The 17,192-nt window shown below is 43.2% G+C and overlaps 1 protein-coding gene across 9 annotated transcripts in view; it reads left to right on the top strand.

Moving 5' to 3' along the window:
• The window catches only part of chl1b (cell adhesion molecule L1-like b), a 727,052-nt gene that overhangs the window by 241,222 nt on the left and 468,638 nt on the right, over window positions 1-17,192 (top strand). For all 9 annotated transcript variants that reach the window (XM_041191219.1, XM_041191221.1, XM_041191227.1 and 6 more), the window contains 2 exons: window positions 11,272-11,394; window positions 15,714-15,884. In XM_041191219.1, coding sequence (XP_041047153.1) covers window positions 11,272-11,394; window positions 15,714-15,884 — 294 coding nt within the window. The remainder of the gene's footprint in view (window positions 1-11,271; window positions 11,395-15,713; window positions 15,885-17,192) is intronic.

The following is a 17,192-nucleotide window of genomic DNA, read 5'->3' as shown; positions in this document are numbered from 1 at the left end:
TACCCATCACCCATTTGCCTGCACGGCAGGGGAGGCATCAGGCAGCCCTCTTGCCCATGGGTCAGTTGAGGCCCTTATGTTGTAAACTAATGGCCAATTAAGGGCCGCCTTCTGCTGCCTCTGGGAATTTATTCATAGCGCCGGATGCCAGGGCCAAGGGTCGGGGGCCTTGTTGCCAGACTGTATGGGGGTTGAGGGTGGTATTTGCCTCCTGTTCGGGCACCACATGTCCATTGAAGGCTATCCGTGTGTAGTCTCCTCATCCCGTATTACCTCACTCTGACAAACCACGCCCTCTTCCCCTCACACCCTTCACCAGTGGCCTGCCAGGCTGGCTCCAGCAAAACCCTGGGCATACCTTTATGTCCAGGTCCATGGTGCCTTGTCTTCAGGGACAGCCGGCAGTCTGAGTAGTGGCAACCTCTTCCAGTGGCACTGCTGGGACTGGTGAACTGTCAGCCATTTGCTTAGCTAGCAGCTTTAGGAGGCAGGATTTCCCCCTCAATGGGGGCATAGGTTCTGATCCAGTGGCTGTTAAATGGCTGTGGAGTGACCAGGCCAGGCAGAGCTGGGCTCGCCCCTGACCTTTCAGCTGGGAGGGGGTGGGGAGAAGGGTTTCAAGGTGAGGTGATGCCACTGTCTCTGCATAAAATTCTGGCAAAAGATTGTCCTGATGTATGCTTAACTTAATACAGTGCTTAATATGTTAGAAATACACTTGAAATATAAGCCTCGAGATAGATTTTAGAAATAAAATGCTCTGAAGTATATACTGGTGTAACTAGGAAATAATACCTGTTCTGCTTGATACCAGAAGAATGTTGCTTTTTTTCAATTCATTCATGGGATATGAACTTCACTGGCTGGGCCAGCATTTTTTGCCCATTCCTAGTTGCCCTTGAGAAGGTGGTGGTGAGCTGCCTTCTTAAGCTGCTGCAGTCCATGTGGTATAAGTACACCCACAGTGCTGTTAGGAAGGGAGTTCCAGGATTTTGACTCAGCGACAGTGAAGGAATGGCAATATATTTCCAAATCAGGATGGTGAGTGACTTGGAGGGGAACTTCTATGGGAACTTCCCATCTATCTGTTGCCCTTGTCCTTTCAACCAACGTAGCCTGCCCATAGTGTGTTATGGCTGCGGGGCGGGCTTGTTCTGGTTATGTCGGCTTCTAGTTGACTGTTCTACTTGGGGAGTTCGGGTGCCCAGAAACTGTGTGGTCACAGCTGTGGCCAGGCAGGTGAGAAATGCCTCAATGCCTGGCTGGAGCAGTGCTCCCCTCCTCCACCACTCCCCTCCTCCACCACTTCCCTCCCCTAGGCTTAGGGAGAGAAATCATGGGTCTAGATGCTTGTCCTGTTTCCATGCTCCTCATCCCTCTACACTCTCCCCACCCCCACCCCCCACTGCTCCCTCAATCATGCATGATATTTTTTCGCCTTTCAAGATTCACCAAGCAATTCATCAAGCAAGCACAGAAAGGTTCAAGTAAAACGATGACGCCCATTCTTGGCATCTGGTTACAAATATCACCCACCGTATATGCAGCATGGATCATTAATATTAAGAGCATCAAAGATATAATGCAGTGTTAGTTTATGATTATTAAAGAGACCAGAAAGTACACATTTTATTTTAACAGCATCGTGCAATATTATTAATTTGACAGGAAAATATCCTGTTGGTTATTTATAACACTCTGCAGACAACAACACTGATTTCGGTGACTGCATCAGCCCTCATTAACATGTTCTGCACATTGCAGTATATGGACATGGTGGTAGTAAATTCATATTTGGGGGAAAGATTCAATACTTGTAATCGAGATAAACTGTATAAGATCATTTCCATTCTGTAGAAGTAGAAGAAGACTTTCTTCTACCTAGGAGCATGACATTATTCAACATAATTATTTCATACAAGGGGCGTAATTGGATTCTATTTTATTAGCAACCTCACAGGGTAGAAATATCAAATGATTCCTGAACAACAAAGTGGAATGATTGAACAACATAGATCTTTACTGCCAGTGAGAAGCATTAGAGCCCTCAGGTGTCTCTGTACAACACAACTTTTACGAGGCCAGAGGCCAAAAACTGAATAGTTCACAATTGTATTAGTGTTTTCTTGATCAGCAAGTCTGAAAACTCTGGGAGTTGCTGTTTCTCACTACAATATATTTTCAATATCTACTATACAATGTAACGTTATCACAATATTTCAATACCTCAAAAAAAACTCATAGAAAGCACCAAGATAGAGTGGGATAATAAGTAAGTAGGCAAAAGGACAAGATTGAAGTCAATGGAAAAGACTGGAGAATCTTGTGCAGTGTAAAACAGGTTTCTGATTCACTATAAGCCCATTACATACTTCTGCCTTGGCAATCTCACCCCACAAATACCGCTCACAGTAAATTTTCATTAGCAACAAAATAAACAAAGCTCCAGCCATGATTTCACCCTCTATTCACAAGATAATTATGGACTACAAAGGCCAAAAAAAAGCCCAGTTCATCTCATTCATCCCAGAAAAACATGTATTCTGAGCAGGAGTAGGCCATTCAACTCCTCGAGCTTGCTGAGCCATTTGATAACATTGCCTACCAGTGACTTCAATTCAAAAATACTAATTGGCTGTAAAGCGATTTGGGACATGTGAAAGTGCTATCCAAATGTATATTTTACTTTTCTTTCTTTACACCTGCATGCAATAGGCAGAGTGACTATAACAGTGATGAAATTGGAGGCCCAACGCTGATTCTCTAAGGATAATTAATCACAACGCAATCAACTGATGTGAGGAAAGTGGCTACAAAGAAATCGCCATATTTACAAAAAGAACCAACTCTGTAGTTAACTTTTTCCCCAACTTCCCTCCAACCTCTGCCCCCAACCCCATCTGACCTCCTCCCCAACCCTGCTCTAATCTCCTCCCAACCCACACTCAAACCTCCCTTTCAAGCTCCCCCCAACCTCCCCCTCCAGTCTCCCTCCCCTCCACCTCCCACCCTGCCCCCCAGCACACATACACAAACACACACACAGCATCCAATTAGTTCTAAAATTTCAGTGATTTCACTTACCATTTTCCAAGCAGGAATACTCTCCCTGACAGTTACAGCGCTGCTGTTGACCTTCAGGCAGCTTCAGTTTTCTGGCGGGCTTTTCAAAATAAAAAAAATCGGAGCCACAAAGCTGCCTGAAGGTCAGAAACAGCAGTGCAGAAACTCAAGTGAAATTAACACTAACGCTGACAGACCAGCTTTAAAAACACAGGAACTCTCCAATTTTTTTAAAGCCGGTCAGCACCTCTGGATACTCAGTCTGGACAATGAGAAACTCCATTTAAAACACAGAGCCCGGGCCCCAGTGTTTTTGGCATCATCTGCACCTCCCTCTCTGGGACCTGTCCACTTTCTCACCCGCCACCCCTGCAAAAAAATCTGACTTAGGCCCCAGTGTCAGGAAGGGCGGGGGGGGATAGCGGGGGGGTGAGGTGGTTGGTGGTGGTGCTTGATGAGGGGAGTGGCAGGGTGACTGGAAAATTCCAGTTGGCCTCTAACAATAGGTCCTAAGTGGCTCTTGTTGGAGGTGGTCGTTGCCTGGCACTTATGTGGCACAAACATTACTTGCCACTTGTCAGCCCAAGCCTGGAAGTTGTCCAAGTCTTGCTGCATTTGGCACCATTCACGACTTCTCAGATACTAAAGCAGGAAAAATATACTGGATAAATGCTCCTGATTGTTGCCTGATAGCTTCTGCTTTGGATGTTTCTTTGAAGCTCTCCAAGGGAGAATATTTTGCTGACAGTGCCTCACACATGAAGATCCACCAACAACCACGGATCAGATCTAAGCTCTGTAGTCCTACCACATCTAATCATGAACAGTGGCAGACAATTAAACAACTCACTGGAGGAGAAGGCTCCACAAATATCCCATCCTCAATGATGGAGGACCACGACCACTACCATATAGAAAGACAAGGGCAGCAGATAGATGGGAACATCACCATCTGGAGTTCCCCTCCAAGCCACTCACCACCCTGACTTGGAAATATATCGCCGTTCCTTCACTGTCACTGGGTCAAAATCCTGGAACTTCCGTACTGTAGGTGTACCTACGCCACATGGACTGCAGCAGTTCAAGAAGGCAGCTCACCACCACCTTCTCAAGGGCAATTAGCGATGGGCAATAAATCCTGGCACAGCCAGTGAAGCCCACATCCTATGGATGAATCATAAAAAAGATGAAACTAGGCCAAACCACTGGAGCACTGCCCACTCGGTTTGGACTGTATCCCAGAGGAAACTGAATTGTAAATGTCATGTAGTTCAGACATTGGTGGGAGTCTAGAACTTTGATAGAGCTAATACCATGTAAAATGTTTTTGTGTTGTTTAAGATCGCAGCTAAAATTGTAAAAATTATTTGGAAGGAATGAACTATTGTGCTTTTCACAACTTCAAGACATCCCAAAATGCTTCATTGCAAATCAGTTATTTTTGAAGTGTCATTGTGATGTATAAACATTGTAACCAATCCATGAACAGAAAGTCTCTACCATTAGCAGTGAGATGAATGACCAGTTAATCTACTTTGGTAGTGCTGGTTGATGGGATGAATATTGGTCAGGACTTTGAGAGAGCTCCTTACTCTTTTTTGGAACATTCTTGTTTCTCACCCATAAAAACAGGCACAAAGGTATGTCATCTCATTGAAAATATTGTCTCTAACAGTTCAGTTCTTCCTCAATACTGCACTGAAGTGTCAGCTTGATTCCATGATCAAATATTTAGTGGACCATGAATACACAAGCTTCTGTCTCAGAGCTCTGAGCTCAGAGCCTCAATACAGCTCTTGAGGCAAGTTGCCACTTGGAATCCACATGTTACAATAAAGTTTTGACTAAACAAAGCACGTATTTTTCAATGGAAGAAAATATTTCTACCATTCTAATATACTGAATCTTTCTGACAAATGTTGCCACTTTAGTAGTATAATTTATGCTTTAGTGCCAAATTCTTACTTTACATTTTTTAGGTGATTGTTGTTTCTGTTCATCGAGTTGTGAGACAATAATGGAAAATATAATACTTTTCCTACTTCTGACACACTGGGCAGAATTTTCCATTTACGAGACTAAGTGCGGTGGCGGGCGATATTGGTGGCACCCACCCCGCTGGCTCGCATGGTGAGAACTCATGCTTGATTTTGCGCTTGGAGGGTAATTAATAATGCACAGGTGAGTATCGGGCTGAATCACCTGGTGGAACAGGAGCTGATTTGTCTGCCCGCCCATCAGCTGGTGGGGTTGAAGGTCCGGGCACCATACCTAAAGGCCAGTCCATCACTTAATTTCACTCTCTGCAACCCACCTGTCTTGCAGACATGTGCAGAGATGTCTTGCAGTCAGAAGAGGAAGGCCGAGAGCCTCAAGAAGAAGGCAGCACTCCCTTCCTCCCACCAGGTCCTCCAGGCCTTGATCAGAGGAGTGCAGGCGCACAGACAAGGCATTTGTGATGTACCAAAGCTCAGGACAAGCACAGACATGCACAGCATTTCCTCTCACTCATTTGTAAATAGGAGACTCTTCTACAATAAACTCTAGGTCTGGAGATTCGCCTCCATTGTCTGGGTCTCCTCCTGACCCTCCTGTTCATGCTCTGGCTCCGCTTGATGATGTCCCTCAGGTGTGGCCTCCTGCTGGAGCTGCACATGGCACAGCCTCTCCCTCCTTCACCTCCTCCATTGCATTGGGACTCTGACAAACACAGCATTGAGCCCTGGATCCATATGTGCTTTTGCCTTCTCTCTGAAAGGAAAAATTGAAGAATTAATGATTCAAGGGGCAAGAAAGCAAAGCTCAGAAGATGTCACGTTTGGAGATTGTAAGGCACCATAGTTTTTTCTGCCTTGCTTGCATAGTGGCTGATGCCTCCTTGTCCCTGAGGCACTGGCACACACATTGAGGTAACCAAGATGGCACCTCAGATATGTAACATCTTGAGCCCTGCGTGGGATGATGAAGTTTAATTGAGATGAGTGATCCAACCTAGCTTTGTACTTTGATCTCTGACATGGCATATCAATGACTAACCAGTTTTTTTTAATTCATTTGCGGTATCTGTGCATCGCTGGCTAGGCCAACATTTATTGCTTATCCCTAATTGTCCTTAGGAAGGTGGTGGTGCACTGCCTTCTTGAACCACTGCAGTCCCTGTGGAGTTCCACGATTTTGACCCAGCGACAGTGAAGGAACAGCGATATTTTTCCAAGTCAGGATGGTAAGTGGCTTGGAGGGGAACTTCCAGGTGGTGGTGTCCCCATGTGTCTGCTGTGAGTCGATGCCCTTTGGCCTGTTAGGAGTGTCAAATCTGGTGAACAGGTGACAGGCCTTCATTGATAGAATGCCATGTATGATACAGCTTTGCCTTCTTCACTGTTAGTTGAATTCCCAAATTCTAAATTCCTATGTGTTACTTTTGAGATGCATCGACTGTGATATGAAACCACTGAGTACTAAGTAGCTCTTTAACAGTGTTAATGAAGCCATTGGCTCTCAGTGGCTTTCATCGCAAGGAGGTACTCCTCCTTTCTTTCTAAGCAGACTCCTGCACACTCCTGAGGCAACAGGAAGTTAGAAGGTGATCCCAGAAGGGTCCCCTCATGTTCACTCTCCCCTCTCACTGCCATTCCACAGTCTTCCCTCCCCATTGCCTACCTTGTGTTCATCAATCCTACCCTCACCTCACAGCCCACCCCTGATTGAAGTGCTAGTTTCTGAAAGTGGAGGCCTGCATTAGTACCACAGCACACTGGTGTCCTTTGGGACAATGTAGGCAAATAGCAGGAGCAGACCAACCCTACAGCCCCAGCAATGTAGTGTTCATCGCAACAAGACCGGCGCAGCGCTCTGGCAGGTAGGCTATGTATGTTTCACTCACCTCCAAGTTACCAGTGAACTGACTTGTGCACGCCACCCCTTTTCAAGTGGGTTTGAGGCTGACGTAATTTCCCGCTGGTGTGACACATGATTGGAAGGCGTGACAAAATTCTGCCGAGCAACTTTTTAAATTAGCATTCATGAATTATTAATAAATGCAAATAGCGATCATGCTACTAGTCAGCGGAATAACTCACCCACCATAAGCCCAGCATCGGGAGAATTGCAAGCTGTTTTCACACCCGTGGGCTTGTGACTTCCTGCCTGCTGCTGGATTCTCTGCTCTCACCCGCCATGAAACCCACTGTGGGTGGGATGGGAAAAATTCCCCCCACTGTGTCAGCAACAAATAGCTCAGGTCAGCAGGAGAATTTTTTTTTTCCTGTGCCAGAACAAAATACTTGTACTCTAACTTCCAGGAGATCTTCATATTCTTCTGTCTCATGATCAGCCCCACAAAAATGTTCTCCCCCAATTCCCTCACTAAACATTCTTTTGATCTCTTAAGTGAGATTTGGCCTTAACTGTAATGCGTTACAAGGAATCTTGTCCTGTTGTCCCACAGCTACTGGGAGCTGGATTAGGTTTACTGAAAAACATTTTTTACAGAGAGCCCTGAGAAAGAAAGAGAACCTTACCATTAGTTTGGGCAGGATTTAACCAGCATCTCAGATGAAAGCAGAGATTGCAAACACACTGCCGCTGATGTCTTAATTCTCAGTATATAATAAAATGTTTATTTTTTTTTTCTTGTATGGTGAGAAGCATGACAATTTCCAAATTACCTCAGAAATTTGGAGCTAATGATTGCCTTTCCACTTGACTTTACTGCTGTAAAAAACACAGCAGAAATTTGTAATGACTTATATCCTCAGAGATTTCTTAAACATTTTTATGTACAATGAAGTACATTTTTTATGACTGTTCAATTTACACTCAACAAAACCCAAGTAAAAACACGTGAATCCCCCATAATTCTTTGAATATTCCATGGGGCTTTCAACATTCAGCAGAAAATAGAGCTGGGATCCTAAATTAATGGGGGAATTTTATCACTGGAGAACTGGTGTATTGGGGTCGGGCCAGATTTACATGTTTTTCAAACATATTGAAATCAATGACAATCCACCTCTAGCCCACTTACTTCTGGGTTTAATGGGGTGGGACAAGGGGTGGGGAGCCCCTAGGAGGTGAATTGACAATTTAAACATTATAGTAAGGCTGGCAGCCTGAGATTTAAGATAAAAGCAAAATACTGTGGGTGCTGGAAATGTGAAACAAAAGCAGAAAATCCTGGACAAACTCAGCAGGTCTAACAGCATCTGTGGAGAGAAAGACAGAGTTAACATTTTGAGTCCGTATGACCCTTCTTCAGAGCTGAAAAATCGGATGGACTCGAAACGTTAACTCTGTTTTTCTCTCCACAGATGTTGTTAGATCTGCTCAGTATTTCCAGAATGTTCTGTTTTTGTTAGCCTGAGATTTAACCTGTTTTTGAGCATGTTCGGTAACCTGTCAGTTCATAGAAGGTGAAGACATCCTAGGGGAGAAACTGATGTTTGTGGGCCAGGAGGCGAAAGAGTGCTTCTCCCCCGACTTTAAAGCCTAGTTTCTTCCCTTGGTTGGAGACTCCCTATCAGACCTTCCTCCCAAATGAAGAACAGCCCCAATTGGTAATTGGAACCACCTCCCCAGCCTCCCTCAGTGTCCAATCTCTCCCCTTGAGCCAAGGATCAGACCACCTGCCCCCAACACCCTTATTCCCACCAGCAGCTGCAGGCTCCTTACCTGCATCGGCAGCTTGGTCCAGAGTGTGTCCCACCCAACTGGGAACCAAACTTGACAGGTGGGGAAAAATGCATTCTGTCAACATCCACTGCTTTTAGTTACCAACCAAAGGTCCACCCTCCAGTTTATCAAACCTGCCCCTCATTGGGACCAATGTCTTCGGCAGCACTGGAATACTCATTGAACATTCATTGTATCAGCCAAGATTATATGATGAAGTTTTGAATTAGGGCTTTACTTCATTCAGATTTCATCCTACAAAGGTGGATGTTACAATTTTTTTTTGGAAAGTGGCTTTCATTGGCAATGCCAGCATTTATTACCCACCCCTAATTGCGCTTAAGAAGATGGTTTGAGCTGCTTTCTTGAATCACTGTAGCCCATGTGGTGAAGTTATCCCTACAGCACTGTTAGATAGGAAATGCCAGGATTTTGACCCAGTGACAATGAAAGGTGTGTGACTTGGAGGGGAATCTGCAGTTGGTGGTATTCCCATGCGTCTGCTGCTCACATTCCCTTATGTGGTAGAGGTTGTGGGTTTGGGAGGTGCTGTTAAAGGAGCCTTGGTGAGTTGCTCCAGTGCATCCTGTAGATGGTGTACACTGCAGCCACAGTGTTGCTGTTTTTGAGGAAATAAATGTTGAAGGTGGTGGATGGAGTGCCAGTCAAGCAGACTTTGCCCTGGATTGTGTTGAGTTTCTTGAGAGTTCATGAAGCTGCAATCACCCAGGCAAGTGAAGAGTATTCCATCACACACCTGACTTGTGCCTTGGCATTGCTGGACAGGCTTTGGGGAGTCAGGAGGTGAATCACTTGCCACAGAATGCTCAGCCTCTGACCTGCTGCATCTCACCCATCAAACTGCTCATTTGAATCCTTTGCAATAGAACTCATATGCAATCTCATCTTCTGGCAAGGTGGCACCTGGGCTACACTTGCTCCCTGCCCTGGCTGCAGGCCACCCCAGCTGGATTCTCACTATATGCAGATCCTTCTAAACTACCCCCTAAAGCAGGTACAGTGTAAGAATCTGAGCTGGTGACTGTGAACATGAGAGTGATTTCTTTTTTCATCACTACTGTCTTCCACCTTTTTCTTTTCCACAATTGCCTACTGAGTTAAAGATTCAAAGTAGGGTTGTGGTAAGGGAAAGCATGGGGAGCAGAGCAAGAGGTGCATGCTTTATTTTTACACCAACTGTGGCTTCTAGATTAGAAGAGATTGAGGGATTGAGGAATTGGGATGCAAGGAGGATTAGATACAACAGTGTGCCATCATCATCAATGGTTTCATCCCCACCATTGGCCTTGGCTTCAGTGATGGGCACTTGTGATGGCGATAGCCATTTTCTCCATTGGGGCATGGACATGCAGTCGTGTTTGTCCCCTGCCGGTTAACACCTGATGCCTCCATTTATGTGCCAACTTGTCCTGAAAGAGTGAGTGAAGCGTGCTGAGTGTGATGCAATGTGTTTAGGTGATATGGCTGTCCTGGTTGAATAGTTGGCAGCGTGCATAACCTGTGAAGTGTGGGCGTGAGACTTGAAGCAGTGCCAAGTATAAGGTGAAGCTATGAATGTTCAGTTACAGTCATAATTACTTCATGATTGATAGAGATTGTTGGGTGGTGATTGATGGGGATGTGAGCATCGTAATGCAGCTGGTGAAATTTGATAATTGAAATTTACTGACCTTAACCACTCGTGCAAGCTCTTTGAACTTTTTGCAGCACTGAATCCAGGTCTTCGGGCTACACTTCTGGCATTGACCACCATGGCTACCTGGTCCCACTGCTTCAGAAAATGTGCTTGCAGAGCTTCACGGCCTTGCAGTTTTCACACCGCCTGCATCGGAAGCAACAGGTGCAGGTTAATTGTGCATTGCAATCCCTGTCCCTTTGTTCAGGGCCTGGCCAATTATCCCCCCCAATGCCTGGAACAGGATTTCTAAAGAAAATATTGCATGAATAGAGGAAACCAGTTTGCAATTTATGTCTTAATTACTCACTTTTTCTGAAAATTAACCTGAAATTGAAAACAGTTAAAATTATAATTTTCTAAAATATGAAGTTATTTTAGCACAGCAAATTGTTGATATTTAAAGTGCTAAACATTTAAAAATGGATGATTGGGCAATATAATCTGTACTTTTTCATACTTTTGTAGTTTAACTATTATAACATAAGGAATAATGTAGAATAATTAAAGTGAATAAGAAATTGTTGAGCATCAGGCAAAAAACTGCTTGAACCAACCATGTGTTTAGTGACAACCAGCTCTAACTTTGTGCATCAGTGAATCTTTAATTTGAACGGTTACATTTAAAGTTAACAGTTAACAGTTTTATTTATCTTGAACAGTTACCCTCTGATTCCCATTCATCTTTTGGCTTTGTTTTTCAAGTTCTCTGCCTTGTGCTCTCTTGCTGAGTTTTTTCTGTCTGGCTTGTGCTCTCATTCCATTATTTGCTACTTGGAATTGGCATTTTTCATTTCTACTAACTTTACTTATTATGACTAATGCTCTTGTTCTTTTTCCAGCTATCCCTAGATTTCCAAAAGAGAGTACAAAGCATATTGAAGTTGAGGAAGGGGATCCTGTGGTGTTACCATGTAATCCTCCCAGTGGGCCACCTCCATTAAATATTTATTGGATGACCAGCAGTAAGTACTATCTATTATATATTTATGAGAGCAGATTCCAGCTAGCTGTTAAACTAAATTGTTAAGTTCAGTCTCTATGACATCTGGCAATTACCTTTTATCATATTAGCCTTGATGGCTTTTTCTTATTGTGAAGTTTTCACCAATGTGCTAAAAAGTGCTAAAATGCAGAGAGAAAGGTCAGGGAAGGGAATCAGTTTTTATTTTAGAGCCCTTCTGCTGTAAAAAAGTGTTAGTCTAAAATTGTATTGATGACTTGATGGACCTTTTGGAGTATGTAAAATATTACACAGTGGAGGCAGGATATACACAGATTCTTGCGTCAAAGTAAACCATGAGGGTATGAGTTTTTAAAAATAGTAATTTTACAGGATGTGGGCTTTGCTGGCTGGGCCAGCATTTATTGCCCATCCCTACTTGCCCTTGAGAAGGTGATGGTGAGCTGCCTTCTTGAGCCATTGCAGTCCACGTGATGTAGGTACACCTACAGTGCAGTTGGGAAGAGAATTCCAGGATTTTGATCCAGCGACAGTGAAGGAATGGCAATATATTGCCAAAAAATGAAAGGGCTAAGAGAAAATACAACACTAAAAGGCAAACACAATAATGCAAAAAATAGCACAGGCCTTAGCTAATGGAAGAAATATAAAGAACAGCAAAAGGTGACAAAATGGATGGTAGGAGCTATGAAAAGGAGAACATAAAAAAACTTGCATTGGTTATCAAGATCAACATAAAAATCTTCTGCAATTATATTGGGCAAGAGAACATGGCCAGTACTCCTTCAAAACTGATAATGGTGATATTGGAAATGAAAGGAAGGAAAGAGTGGGCAGGTTGAATAATTCCTTTGTGTCAGTATGACTGCAAAGCAAGAGTTGGCATGTCAGAGATCCCAAGGAAACTAATATTGAATCAGGGGCAGGGACTCAACAAAGTTAACACACAAGCAAAGTAAAGTAATGAGGATAAGAATGGCACTGAAGGGTGATCATCAGCAGATGGTTTTCACCTCAGAGTTTTCAAGGAAACAGGTGAGAACTTTGTGAATGTTGGAACTATAATCTTCCAAAGTTCTCTCAATGTGAGAACCATTCCTTTAGATTGGAAAATTGTACATGTCATCTACCAATTAAGAAAGGTGAGCAAGAGTAACCAAAAAAGTATTGAGTAGCTAGCCTAACATCTATTGCTGGGAAATTACTGGAAGGCTATAGTTAAGGGTAGAGTGTCTGTTTTCAACTGATCAGGGAGATCCAATATGGATTTATGTGCCATGCCTGAGATTCAGAATGAAACCTGGACTCTAAAGGTTAAGCTATGAGTAAAGTTTACATAAGCTCAGCTATTATTCCCTGGAATTTAGAAGGTTAATAGGTGTTTTGATGGAAATTTTCAAGGTAGTAAGGGGAACAGATAGGATGGATAGAGAGAAATTGTTTCCACTTTTTGGAAAGTCTAGGCGACAAAGTGTAAAAATTAGAGCCAAACTTTTTCAGAGTGAAATTGGGAAATAGTTCTACACTCAAAAGGTGGCAGAAGTTTGGAGCTCTCTTCCTCAAATGGCAATTGATGGACCAAGAACTGGAAGGTAGAATTAGATTGGATAGCACTTTTCTGGCCAGAACAGACTCAGTGGGTTGAATGGCCTTCTGTGCTGTGAATCTTTCTATGTTTCTATTCAATGTTGATTTTAAATTGGAGATTGACTTTAGTTAACCAGAAGTATTAAGGGATATGGAGCAAAGTTGGCTACATGCAGTTAGGTTGCAGATCAGATATGAGCTCATTGAATGATGGAACAGACTGGGGGAGCTAAATAGCCCACCCCTGCTCCTGTGTTCCAGTGTTGTGATTTAAAAGGCTGTACTGGTTTCAGGCAAAGTCTAGTCTTCAGCAGTTCACACTTCATTATATTACAGTTACTTCATTGGTGAGCTTTTGGGCAACTGGTAACAATTAGGAACGTAGAGCTGAATTTTCCAGTTGGTGAGCAGGGGCGCAGCTCATTCGCCGACGTGTAAAATGATGTGCAGTGATGTCGGGCATGCATCCTGACATCACCGTGTGTCATTTAGATTGTCAGTTCAGTGGGCTGAATTTCGCATTGGCTGCCCACCCGCCGAACTGTCAAAGGCCTATTAAGGCCATTACTAAACTAATTAAAGTTGTTAAGAATGCTGCCCGTCCAATCTTAAGGCGGGATGAGGTTTCATGAAGGGTTTGTTAATTAAATAAAAAGTTTCAAAAAAATTACTGGACATGTCCCAGCTCATGTGACAGTTTCACATGAGGGGACATGTCCTTAAATTTTTTTTCCACCTTATTAAACTTTCCACAACTTAAACTAATCCCCCTGAGGCACTTCATGTCTCAGGGAGATATCTGCGCCTTTCATGCGCATGCACAAAAGAGCGCAGGCCCCGACTCAGGGAAACCCCCTGCCCGCGCAGGGAGCGCACAGCCCTTCTGGGTGTGCATCATGCTGGGCGGGCCATAGTTGGCCCGCCCACGTAAAATGGCAGCGTGCACATGATCGGGCGCTCGCTCCCGCTTGCTCCCACACAACCCCCCCGATGAGGGGAAAATTCTCCCCATAGGATTTAGGAGCAGGAGTAGACCATTCAATAAGATCATCCACTTCCCTGTCTGCCCCCCATAAGCTTCACTCCCTTGTCTATCAAAAATCTGTCTAACTCTGCCTTAAATAAATTCAGTGACTCAGCCTCCACTGCTTTCTGGGGAAGTGAATTTCACAAACTAACGACCCTTTAGAAATATATATATATTTCCTCATCTCCATCTTAAAAGGGAGACCTCTTGTTTTTGACCTCTGTTCCAGTCTCTGCCACAAGTGGAAACATCCTCCTGCTATCTACCCTATCAAGTCCCCTCAGGATCATACATGTTTCAATAAGATCACTTTTCATTCTTCTAAACTCCTAATTCTTCTAAAGTCCAACCCGTTCAACCTTTCTTCATAAGATAAGCCCTTCATTTTAGGAGTGAGTCAGGTGAACCTTCCCTGAGCTGCTTCTAATGCGATTATATATTTTTTCAAATAAGGAGACCAAGACCGTACACAGTGTGCAGAATTTTCTGCCTGTCGGGCAGGTGGGCCCAACCCAGTCACTGGCAGGCGCGGAGCTGATCGCCACCAGCGAAGCAGGCCGCACCGCCATTTTACGTGACGTCCGGCATGACGCCCGCCGGTAAGCACAATGCGCTCCCTGTGCGGGCAGGGGGAAATCCCTAAAATTGAGAGTGTGCTCTTTCGCGTGTACGCACGAAAGAGTGCACATCTCCCTGAGGCTAAGTGCAGCCTCAGGGAGATCGCTTCTACTTTTAAAACTATTAACAATAGAGAAAAGAAAAATCTCTTACATGTCCCCTCATGTGACAATGTCACATGAGTTGGGACATGTTTATAATTTATAGAACAACGTTATTACAATTTTTAAGACCCTACATGAATCCTCATCCCACCGCTGGATGAGGTTTCATGCTTTTTCTAGTTACCGCTGGGGCTCCTGGCCAACCTGCCAACCTTAAGGTTGGATGGGCAGGTCCTTTAATTGGTTAAATGATCCTGTCAATGGCTTCAAGTGGCCATTGACAGGTCAGCGGGCCCACAGCTGATTTTGCTGCGCCCCCACCTTCCTGAAAATTTAAATGGGGCGGGGTGACGTCGGGGGTTCCGCCCCCTGCTCGCCGACAGCAAAATTCTGCCCAGTATTCCAGGTGTGGTCTCACCAACGCTCTGTACTGATGCTGTAAATTAACACAGACAGTTGCACAGTGTGATTTTCTCTTTGATTTTAAAAAAAATTGGTTACCTGCCTTTTTGATCTGCCATCCATCGCATATAGTAGGCAAATTGTGTTAACATCAACTCGCTGACATGGGGCCAAGCTTTACTAACCTAATCATTGGAATTTTTCACATTACAGTTGCTGGCTATGATGAGAAAGTTAGTGTATCAGAGGGCTGAGGTTAATTGATCAAATGGCCTTTTCTTGTTGTTTACTTTCTTTTAACTGCATAACCAGGTACCAGAATAAACAACTCTTCTCCAGGTCTATATGAATAATTGTGTTTAGGAAAGTTAAAGGTAATCACATTCATAAAAATATGAGTTACTATTAATAAATTTTAGTTATAATTCTTTCATATTATTTGTATAATTGTTGGAATGGAGGATATGGGCATATTATAAACTGTGGAAAGGACATTAGGAAAAGGTGTATTTTATTAGCACATCACTATTTTCAATAAAAATTATGATTTCTTTAATTTTTAAATAATTCTTTATTTTTCAGAGATACAACGCATACAGCAGAACAGCAGAGCTTCCCAGGGGCTTAATGGAGATCTTTACTTTTCAAATGTTCAATCAAGTGATAGCCGGAATGACTACCTTTGTTTTGCACATTTTTCCAGAACAAGAACAATTGCACAGAAAGAACCCATTAGCCTGATTGTGATACCATGTAAGTTTTCATTCTTTTAGTAACTGAACAAAAATAAATAACGATACATAGACTTATCATCTCAAAATAAAGTACAAGGATACGGCGAAAATTAAAAGCAACTAACAGGATACCAGGGGAGATATTGGAAATGCCACCTTAGTAAAATATGGATATTAATAAAGCATTGTGCTATATATAGGCTTTCATGCAATCAGTTTTTGGTGTCTGTAGAACTGCATAAGCTCTGTATTGATTACATTATTTTCCTTCCATCTAGGCCATTCATGAAACCAATTGGTACCTACATCCTATCATATTTCTTGAACCTGCCCAACACTCAGCACATCTGCTCTCTTGTCCAGAAACTCCCTTTAACACACATGCATGAATGCTTTTCAATTGGTGAGAGTTATTTCTTTTAGACCCATATGAACTGATGTCTTAAGTAGGCATTAGTGATCCCTAAGACCGCCAGGGACAGGGATTGCCAATTCTACTATTTCCACAGTTATTACCAGTTCTTCCAAACTTTTGAGAAACACGGTCAAGCACTTGACATGCATAAGGGTGACTTCATCAGCATTATCTTGCCTGTGCTTATATGTACAATCTGTGCTTTTCTATGCAACCCATTGTCCATCATACCTCTCCTCAGTACCTTCTACTGGATAAGTTTAAGACTACCATCACGCACTGAAGAACTTGTCCAATCTTGGTTGGCTTGAGGGAATCGCTTTTTTTTGCATTTGTGTCATTGGAACATCCTCTTCCTCCAAACAATCCCTGTGTAAAATCCCATTAGCTGCACAATGACTCATGCTTTGACTGCCCCAGATTTTGGGCAGTTTTAAAAACTTTTGCTTTGCTTTATTCAATTTTTATCAAAAAGCACTTTAATTTTAGGAGAGATACAGACTTTATCCTTGCCGCAACATAAAAATTTGGGATAGCTTTTCCAGCTATGACTTCAGGGTTTTTAATTAACTTGATAAAATTGTACATTACAAAATTTCTATTAAGAGCATTATGTTCTCTTGCCTTCAGCAGGCCAGTCAAAAAAGCAGTAACACTTGAGATTATGAAGCAGTGGAACTTATTTGTTTCACCAAGTGGTATCACAAGAATATAACTTCTTTCTGCTAAAAAGAAAACTTCCAGGCCATTAGTGGTTGCTTTTTCCCACATTCAGAGCTCTGCATCTCATTTATTCCCAGGTGCGAATTCATGTTCCCAGTAAGCTGTGCAGATCCACAGCTTCCCAATAACCTAAAGCTACCCATTGACTGGAAAAAATGGGCTATGCAGAACAACTGATTTCTAATGGGA

Source organism: Carcharodon carcharias, chromosome 7 (assembly GCF_017639515.1).
Source record: "Carcharodon carcharias isolate sCarCar2 chromosome 7, sCarCar2.pri, whole genome shotgun sequence".
In the NCBI taxonomy this organism is placed as follows: domain Eukaryota; kingdom Metazoa; phylum Chordata; class Chondrichthyes; order Lamniformes; family Lamnidae; genus Carcharodon; species Carcharodon carcharias.
Note: the sequence above shows the minus strand (reverse complement) of the source record. Positions and strands in the feature narration are given on the sequence as shown.